The following is a 10,520-nucleotide window of genomic DNA, read 5'->3' as shown; positions in this document are numbered from 1 at the left end:
TCCGGGAAGAGCGAGCGCTTCAGCTCTGCCGCGTTCTGCACTGATGCTTCTGGGAAACGAAACCAAACATCTCTAAAGTTTCCAGCTCCGGCTTTCTGTTTCCCGCTATCCCGCGAGCCCCAGTAGTCTGGGCGCAGGCGAAGGCGGGGCCGGGAGCCACCGCGGCGGAAGCGGCCGGGGCCGGCGGCAGGGCGGGCGCGCGCGCCGGGACAAGGGGGCTCTGTGCGGCCGGCTCCCGGGCCCGCCTGCGCCCCGCCGGGACTGCGGCCGGGCGGCGTGGGGCTGGCCGCGGGCCGGGCGGGCGGGGCGCTGACCGCGCTCTCCGTGCGTCCCGCAGGCGGGGAGCCCGCGCCGCCGCGCCCGGGCCGCCGGCGATGATCACCTAGGAGGCTGGCGCGAGAGGCGGAGGAGCCGGGCGCGGCGACACGCGGCCATGGAGCGGGAGCCGGCGGCGGCCGAGGAGCCGGAGCTCCCGTGGCGGCGGCGGAGGCGGCGGCGGCGGCGGCGGCGGCGCCGGGAGGGCAGGACGCGCACGGTGCGCTCCAACCTGCTGCCGCCCCCGGGCGCCGAGGACTCCGCGGCGGGTGCGGCCAAGGGCGAGCGGCGGCCGCGGCGGCGGCTGCGCGGGTGTGGCCAGCACCTGGCCGACAACAGGCTGAAGACCACCAAGTACACGCTGCTGTCCTTCCTGCCCAAGAACCTGTTCGAGCAGTTCCACCGCCTGGCCAACGTCTACTTCGTCTTCATCGCGCTGCTCAACTTCGTGCCGGCCGTGAACGCCTTCCAGCCCGGCCTGGCGCTGGCGCCCGTGCTCTTCATCCTGGCGGTCACGGCCTTCAAGGACCTGTGGGAGGACTACAGCCGCCACCGCTCCGACCACGAGATCAACCACCTGGGCTGCCTGGTCTTCAGCAGGTGAGCCGGGCCGGCTGGAGCTTGGTGCTGGCAGCCGTGCGAGTGGCACCGGGCGGGGGTGGCCCTGGGGGTGGTGAAGGCATGGAGCCGCCGAGTTTTCTCCTTGCGACGGACAGGGAGCCCCAGATCCTGGAGCGCGTGGGGGGCGGGGAGGTGATTCCCTGTCCCGATTGTCACTCTGACTCCACGTCTGAGCCAGAACATCCCAGGCCTGGAGTCTGGCGGCAGCTGGGCGTCCTCATCCCGGGTGCGTCCCGCCTCAAGTCAAAAGGAGGGAAATTCAACCCCAGGCACCGGGTCGCTTGAAGTTCCTGCCTCCGTGTTTGGCCAGTGCCGGCCGGGAAGTCTAACAGCCAACACAGACGTGTAAATAAAGCCGCGGTCTTAGGTAACACCTGGGCTAGGGGGCAGCGAAGTGACTCTGCCACCAAGTTCTGATGTACCAGGCACGGATCCCGTGGAAGGGCAGGGGGATCCCAGCAGCAGCCGTCCACGGATGCGCCCTCTGAGGGGACCACACACGTGGGCACCGTCCGCCCCTGACTATTTAGCTTTCTCAATAGTAAACTGCCTGCAGATGCAAAGAGGCTTTGAGGGGCTTGCAAACCCAGTCAAGGTTAGTACCGGGAACCTTCTGATTGGTGTCTCTCGCTTTTTCTTTCCATGATCTTCCCCCAGAGCATTGCATCCTCAGGCTGGTCCTGACCAGGATGCCCATTGCCTCTTCTTCCCAAGAGAGCCACTTGGCTGTAGACTCATCATGGAGCTGTGTCCAGGAGGCACAAGTCACTGCCTTCGCCCAACGTGCAGCCTGTCTGGCCCTCCTGTTTCACCTTGCTTGACCTGTGCTGTGGGGATAGAGATGGGCCTTTGAGTGAGACGACATTCGCCATGTCTGGCTCCCGTCATGCATGGACCCTTGGAAACTCCTGACCTCTGAACGGCAGGTTGTTCCTTTAAAAGACAGCGGTCATGGTTGCTTCTGCCTCATAGGGTGGCTTAGATGGAGACCATGAATGCCTGTCCCTGCTCTCCAGTGCCTTCAGCCTTCCCAGCAACACTGCAGTGATTGGGTTTCATGCTTACTTGATGTACACAGAGGATCAGAAAGGTTAAGTAATTTGCCCAGGGTCACACAGCTACAAGGTGGCAGGACTGGGATTTGACCCAGGTCATCCTCATTGCACAGCTTTTCTGATGTCCTGTGCTTGTTCTTCTCAAACTTCTCCAAGAACCTCTTGACGATCTCATTGAAAATAATCATTCTCCAAAGTTTTTACACCAGCAGCTCTGAAACTGGGTCTAGGAGTGTGTGTTTTTATTAGAATGGAGGTGAGTCTTATATGATGGCCTACACTTTGAGGAATGCCACTCCACTTATCCTCAGGAGTGTGACTTCGGTGGCAAGGGCTGTGGCATTTCCTGGCTGCTGTTCACCAGAAGCCTCAGCCGGGAAGGGAGGGTCCATCCCTACACAAATGCCCTCAGTGTCCCCAGAGAAGATTCGAGGCAGCAGATGACTGTCCTCCCAACCACGTAACCCTTGTGGGACTCCAGTAGGTCTTTAGATATATGCCACTTGCTGTCACTGCGGAGCCCATTGCTCCTGTAGCCTCCTTTTTAGAAATACTCAGACCTCAGGAAGTAGTTGCTTTTCAATTGAGAAAGTGCACTCAGCCCTTCATATCCTCTGATCCTTTTAACCACCGTCACCATCTCCTTGCAGATCAGCAAATTGAGGCTGGCCTCTAAAAGCAGCTCTCTTGAGTCCATGACCTTGCAACACATCATGGAGGTCTGAAGCATCAGCTTCCATTGGACCACTTCCATCCAAGTTCTCCTCCTCTTCCACTGTATCCCAACAGAGGGCCCAGTGCAGCCCTCTATATGTCCGCGGGAAAAGCTTCCCAACACCCTGCAGGCACCAGGTCAATTCCTTGAACCCTCTCCGGGTGAGAGAATGGACCTTCCACAAGGGGCGGGTCCATGGGGATGTTCTTGCTGGTGTGAGGGGTGGGGGGGTGCTGTGTGTGGAGAGGGGCAGGCTCCTCAGCTCCCTGTCAGATGCTGCCTTCTCTATTGCAGAAGCAGTCAGCATTTTTCATTTGCTTCTGTTTTGAGGACAGTCAGCCCTGTGCCCCATTTCTATTTATTGTTTCCTTGGAAGGCAGGTCAAATTCTTCCAGTCTCGGAAAGTCTGGAATTGATGTTACCGGGCCCTGGGGATGGAAGGAGGAAGAAGTTGAGTCCCACCCAGAGCTCACTATAGGAACCAGCTGCACCCTGGGGCGTGTCCGTCGGGTGACACCCTAGGCAGGCTCCTGGCCCAAGGATGCAGGATGCATGTCTGGAGAGGCCTCCCAGAGGAGAGCAAGAGACCCGGGCTGGGGTCTGCTGACAAGGAAAGATGTGACCAGGGCAGGGAGGGGGAAGGTAGCTGCTGCAGGAAAGGATTGCAGGGGCGAGGGGATTGCGTGACAGGGTAAGGGCACTGAGACCAGGAACAGATTACAAGGATCCTGAGAAGTGGGCATGGAGATAGACCAGAGGAGCCTGGGAAAGGACTTCCGCGTCAGGGCAGAGCATGTTCAGTGCTTTGGTTACCACCGAGAGGATCAGAGGCAGGGCTGTGAACCATCTGGGTCTGTTCTGTGTTGTGTCTCCAAGTGTCGTTGCTCTACTCGCTGTGCCAAGGGGCGTGCAGTCAAAGCATGTGTTACTGCAGAGTTAGCTCAAACTTGACTCCAGAAGCCTCACACACAGACACCATCCCAGAGGATGACTTCCCTTTGTGTGTGCTGTGGAGCCTGCAGCAGTCACTAATCAACCACTTATGCCAGTATTTAAGTGGTGCTTCCCAATCAAGTGATGCTCGGGCCCCTTTTCAATGAGAATCTCCTATTGTGCTTGTGAGTAATGCAGCTTCTGTGGCCATGGACTCTGTTCCCACGTGCTGAGCTGATTTTATCCTCTCATTGATTTCAGATTCCATTTTTTTTTTGACAGATAGAGTTAGACAGTGAGAGAGAGAGACAGAGAGAAAGGTCTTCCTTCTGTTGGTTCACTCCCCAAATGGCCGCTACGACCGACCTGAAGCCAGGAGCCAGGTGCCTCCTGCTGGTCTCTCACACCTGGTTTCCCATGTGGGTGCAGGGACCCAAACACTAGGGCCATCCTCCACTGCCCTCCTGGGCCACAGCAGAGAGCTGGACTGGAAGAGGAGCAGCCGGGACTAGAACCCAGCACCCCCCTGAGATACCAACGCTGCAGGTGGAGGATTAGCCAAGTGAGCCATGGCGCTAGGCCCCAGATTCCATTTTTGAAAGTTCTTCTGAGCACCACTCAGGGGGCTGAGAGGAAGCAGTGGCTTGGTTAGGTCCAGCCTGAGACCTCCACTTGGTGGGAAGAGGCCACCAGCTCAGCATCACTCAATCGTGACCCATTGGGGTGGGGCAGGTGTCAGAAGCCCCTCCGGTCAGGCCAGCCTGAGAAGCCATCTGCATGCAGGCCACTTGTGGGAAGAAAAGGGCTGCAGGAGCTTGGTGCCCTTTCCCCTACACTGGTGGGACTCTAGGGCGATGTGGCCTCAGGCTGCTGGATAGGGGCTTAGACTTTATTTAGCTGACACTGGTCTCCAACGCAGAGTGTCCAGTGGAACAAGGCAGAAGCTACAGGAATTGGGACTGAGGTGGTGCAGAGGAGCCGTAACAGGTCTACAGTGGATGGTGCTGGAAGAGGAGAGGGGATGGAACAGAGACAGCCTTGGGGGAGTGGAGGTTCTGGCCATGGGAACGCAGAACCATGGGCACCTTGGTTCCAGGGGCCCTGCAGACCTGCAGATGCTCAAGTCCCTGGTATAAAAGGACACTGTATTTGCATATAACCTACACACATGCCGCTGAGTGCTTTAAATCATCTCCAAATGATGTGTAAGACCTAGTAGAATATACATGGTTGTGACACTTGTTTATCTCTTATCATTGTTTAATGATAAGAAAAATGTCTGTACTATAAAGATGGAGTTCTCCTTCACCCCTTAGCATTTCCCATCTATGGTTGGTTGAGTCCAGGGATGTGGAGCCCATGGATTCAGACGGCCTAGAGGAGGACATTGTGAGGGAACTGGCCTGGGAAGGCCAAGGGGAGAGGCAGGGAAAAGACTCAGCCATCTCTAAGCAAAGCTAGCGCAGCGCTCCCAGAAATGGAGTGAGTGAGGTGGGGGCCTGGTCCTATGGCTTCCATCTCTGCCCCAAACCGTTCCTGGGTTATGGTGTCTTTTCTTCCTATTTCTCTTTGGCTTCCACATAATATTAGCGACACCTTTCAGCACCAGCATGATGTAACCAGTGGCGTTTCCGAGAGAAATACCCTGAGAAGACTTTTCCCGGAATCTTTCAGCCTCTGGACTTAGGTGTGAGTGTAGCCTCCTGGGGTCTTCCTGTCATCTTGTGGGCAAGCAGTCAGGAGGGCCCTCTGCTTGTTTTGGGATTACCCTCTTCCCTTTCCTTTGATTCTCACTTCATGTTCCCAGCTCACCAGGGTTATCTGTCCAACCTGTGTGTCCTGCACTTCCTGACTTGTTGCTGAAGAGCCCAGCAGATAAGGGGATCCTCATACCCAGCAAAGCACTCCTTTCCTTTTGTCTCTTGTTTATCTTGTTCCCTCCCACCCCCTTTTGTCTTCCTCACTCCCTTTCCTGGTGAGCCTCATTACTTCCTCTCCTTGCTGGACATATTCTGTCCCTCTTAATGCTGCAAGAGGCTAGCAGGAAAAACATCTTTTCCCTGGGCAGCGCAGCATCTTTCTGTCACTTGGAGTGACAGATTTGCAGAAGCAGAGACATCAAGACAAAGCCAAACAGATGGGGATACTCGAGGATCATGCTGCCAGAACTGACCTCCTACCAGTATGTTAGTGCCTAGGACATTTGGTATGTTGCCATTGTCATTCATGTTTTTTTTTTGGAAATAGTTTTTCTTTTGAAATCTGTTATGTGTTGTATATTAGTGGACTCATGAGGTCAGGTCGTAGATGAAAAAGAAGAGCCTTTCTTTCCCTCCAGACCTGATTGCCAGCCGAAGGCAGTCTTGTTCATGTATGGCTCTTTTCCTACTTTGACTAAGGTTGTGCTACTGGGAGATGCAGTACTATGATTTGAACCCAGGTCCATCCTGCTGTGACCCCATGTTTGGATGTATACATATATACACATATATATATATATAATATATAATATATCTATGATACAAAGTTTCACACACAGAGTGATTGCACATTCAGTGAACTTCTGTGTACCTATCATAGAGTTTCAACAATTAGCAACTCGTGGCCAATGTGTTTTATCTCTATGCCACCTCCCTCTTATTTTGAAGCAAATTCCAAACATCATATTTATATTTCATCTATAAAAGTGTCAGTATTTCTCTTGAGAAGAGCATGAACATTTTAAAAATAAACTACAAATACTGTTTCATGTTTAAAAATAGCAATATTATCCATTCCTTAATATTATTAAATTTTTCAATTTCTTCTTGTCTTATAAATACGATGTTTTCCCCAGTTTGTGTGTTTGAATCAGACTCATAGTTTATTGTGATTTATCTGACATATCTCCATTTTTTTTGTTTTTGTGTTTTTGTTTTTTTGTTTTTATTTATTTATTTATTTATTTATTTTTTAACTTTTATTTAATGAATATAAATTTCCAGTGTACAGCTTATGGATTATAATGGCTTCCCCCTCCCATAACTTCCCTCCCACCCGCAACCCTCCCCTCTCCCGCTCCCTCTCCCCTTCCATTTGCATCAAGATTCATTTTCAATTCTCTTTAAATACGGAAGATCAATTTAGTATAAAGATTTCAACAGTTTGCACCCACATAGAAACACAAAGTGAAACATACTGTTTGAGTACTAGTTATAGCATTAAATCACAATGTACAGCACATTAAGGACAGAGATCCCACATGAGGAGCAAGTGCACAGTGGCTCCTGTTGTTGACCCAACAAATTGACACTCTAGTTTATGGCGCCAGTAACCATCCTAGGCTGTCATCATGAGTTGCCAAGGCTATGGAAGCCTTCCAAGTTTGCCAACTCTGATCATATTTAGACAAGGTCATAAAAGACAGAGTGAGGATAGTAACCAATGATCCTAAGAGTGGCATTTACCAAGTTTGAACAATTATACAGCATTAAGTGGGGAAGAGGACCATCAGTACAGACAGGTTGGGAGTAGAGCCATTGGTGGTAGAGTAGAGGTTATGATTACAAAGGAATGAGGCCCAAGTGCACTAGACAGGGCCTAGAACAAAGGACAGAGTCATTATTAGAGGAGCTAAGAAAGGTGCTGTCTAAGCTACAAGTAATTTTTCTGATTGAGAGGCAAATAGAACCTGATAGAAGGGGCTTGATAATAATCTGGTGGGCTTTAGGCCTTGTAAGTTAAGAGGCCCAGACCTATCTATCTCTTCACATGGGGTATATCCTAAGGGAGGTGTGAACCTCCTAGGGGAAGGCACTCTGTTGGCTTTCATTACTTGGCTGGCCTGGGAGGAGAGCTGGCCAGGTAAAGGCAGGGGGCATCTCTAACAAGAAATTTACAGTTCTGCCTGCAACTGACATATCTCCATTAATCCATAGATTGTCTCCTCTAAAACTTCCTTTCTCTTCCTTCCTCCCTTTTTTATCTTGTAATTTATTTTACTGGGTTACTTTTCCTGTGGGATTTCCGGTAGCCCAAATATTATTGATTACCTCTGTGTGGCATCTAATGCTTGGATTGTGGATTCTGTGGGCTTTACTCTGTCCAGTCATACCAAACACCAACGAGATGCCTTTACTTCTTCCTGTCCAACCTGATGCCTGATTTTTCTTTTTCTTGCCTCATCACCCAGCCAAAAGCCCCATTGTAATGCTGAACAGAAATGACAAGAATGGACATCTTTGTCTTGTTCCTGATTGTGGAAAGGGGTGGGGAACATTGCCTCTCACCACTGAGTTTGATGATAGCAGTAGGTTATTACAGACAATATTTGTCAGGTTGCTGAAGTTCCTTTATATTCCCATTTTGTTGAGTGTTTTTATCAAGAAAGGACTAAAAACCCTGAACTCAATCAGGGTCTCCCACATGAGTAGCAGGGATCCAAGTACTTGAAGCACTTGAGTCATTACCTGTTCCACCCCCTTTCCCCAACCCGGTGTGCATTAGCTGAGAACTGCATGCATGTGGGAGTCCCAAGCAGTGTCAACCACCAGGCCGAATGCCCTCCCCTACTCTTTCACTCTCTTTCTTTCTTTATCAAGTGTTGGTAAAGAAATGATAGTGATTTATCATTAAATGTTTGAAAATTCAGCATTGAAGATAGTTTCAGTCTGAGCCTGGATTTTTCTTTGGGATGAGTTTTAAAATTATTAATGCAGTGTGTACTTGTTATAGATCTGTTCGGATTTTCTATTTCTTCTTGAGTAAGTTGTGTCTTTTTAGGAAATTGTTAATTTCATCTAAATTATCTGATTTGTTGGCATATAGTTGTTCATAGTCTTCCCTTGAATCCTTTCTATTTCTGTAAGGTTGGTAGTGATGTGTCCTTTATTGCTTACATTAGTAATCTTAGTTTTTCTCTGTTTTTTGCTTGGCTGGTCCAGCTAAAGATTTCCTAATTTTTGTTGATATTGTCAAAGAACCAACTTTTTGTAGTGTTGATTTTCTCTATTGTTTTTCTATTCTCAATTTCAGTTATTTCTGCCCTAATCTTTGTTATTTCTTTCCTTCTGTTTGACTTGGAAGGAGATAATATGTTTGCTGTTCTTTTTATAGTGTAAACTTAGATTATCGATTTGAGATTTGTCTTGTTAATTTAAGTGTTTACATCTATAGTTTTCTCCATCAGAACTGCCTTAGTTGCATCCCATAAGTTTGAGTGCATTATGTTTTCATTTTTATTCACCTCAAGGTATTTTCTAGTTTACTTTGTGATTTCTTCTTTGATGGAGTGTGTTGTTTAATTTTCACATATTTGTAAATTTTCCAATTTTTTCCTGTTATTGATTTCTTTTTTTTACCTTGTTATTAATTTCTAATTTTATCCCATAGTGGTCTGACATATATTGTAGGGCATTATTCCTTTGACTGTATTGAAGCTTTTGATAGCATAACCTGGAGAAATCCCATGTGCTCTTGAGAAACATGGGTGTTATATTTGTTGTGTAAAATGTTTTATAGATGTCAATTCTTGTAGTTTTATAATGTTCACATTTTTTATTTCCTTGTTGAACTTCTTTCTAGTTGTTCAAGTTATTGTTGACATTAGGGTGTTGGTGTCTCCAACTACTATTGTTGAGTTGTTTATTTTACCCTTTAATTCCATCACTTGTTGCTTTATGTATTTTGGGGCTCTGTTGCTAGATGCATATGTGAATAGGAGGTACTCTGAGAAGCCCATCATACGCTGAAAGTTATTCTAAGTAAAAAATGTGTTTAATATAGTTAAGCTTCCAAACAGCATAGCTTACAACACAGTCTACTGTAGAATATCAGTAGTTCACCTATGTGATCATAAAACTTACTGGGAGCTGTAGCTACTGCCACTGCCCAGTTTTTCAAGAAACCAATATTGCTGGCCCAGGAAAAGATCAAAATTCAAATTATTGTTTCTACTGAATGTGTATTGCTTTCCTACCATCATAAAGTTGAAAAAGTCCTAAGTTGAACCATTGTTAAGACAGGGGGTGTCTATTAATAACTGCTCTGTCTTCCTAATAGATTGATTATATGATAAAACACATTTATTTGTCTCTATCAATTTTTGTCTGATAGTATACTTTGTCTCAAAGTAATATTGCCACTTCAGCACTCTTGGTTACTATTTGCATGACATGGTTTTTTCATCTTTTTATTTTCAACCAATTTGTATATTTTAAAAGGCAATTTAATTTTTTAAAGAATTTATTTTCAGAAGCAGAGAGACAGAAGGACAGACAAATAGGGAGAGCTCCTCTTATCTGGTTTCACTCATCAAATGCCTGCAGTGCCTGAGGCTGGGCCAGGCTGAAGCCAAGTCTCCTATGTGGGTGGCAGGGACCGGACTTCTTGAACCATCACTGCTGCCTCCCAGGGTGTGCATTACCAGGAAGTTGGAATCAGGAGGAGAGCTGAGACTCAAACTCTTGCTGGTCGGGGATGGCAGCATCCCAGTGATGTCTTCACTGCCAGGCCAAATACCTGTCCCCCATTTGATTTTTGAATCTAAAGGATATGTCTTGTATACAACATATAGTTACATCATAGTTTAAAAAGTTAATCTGCCAATTTTTGCCTCTTGATTGTGATATTTATTGCATTACCACTTTATGTAATTACTGATAAAGCAGGATTTATATCTGCCAACTTGCTTTTGGTTTTCTATGTGTCACGTGTTGCTGTTCCTGTACTCTCCATTACTGCCTTCTTCTTTACATAGATATTGTTTAGGACGCCATTTGATTCCATTGTTGTCTCTCTCTACACACACACACACACACACAGTAGTAGCTTCCTCAGTGGTGATTACAAATATCATCTTAATTTAAAATAATCTAGTTCAGCTTAATACAATCCCCATAGCC

General features: G+C 48.0%; 1 protein-coding gene across 1 annotated transcript in view; it reads left to right on the top strand.

Annotated features, from left to right (window-relative positions):
* The first annotated feature begins 433 nt into the window (after window positions 1-433).
* ATP10A (ATPase phospholipid transporting 10A (putative)) overlaps window positions 434-10,520 on the top strand; it is a 178,519-nt gene continuing 168,432 nt past the window's right edge. Inside the window, exon 1 of the mRNA XM_062206568.1 lies at window positions 434-915. Coding sequence (XP_062062552.1) covers window positions 434-915 — 482 coding nt within the window. The remainder of the gene's footprint in view (window positions 916-10,520) is intronic.

Source organism: Lepus europaeus, chromosome 11, assembly GCF_033115175.1.
Source record: "Lepus europaeus isolate LE1 chromosome 11, mLepTim1.pri, whole genome shotgun sequence".
Classification (NCBI taxonomy): Eukaryota; Metazoa; Chordata; class Mammalia; order Lagomorpha; family Leporidae; genus Lepus; species Lepus europaeus.
This window is presented reverse-complemented; position numbering and strand designations above follow the sequence as displayed.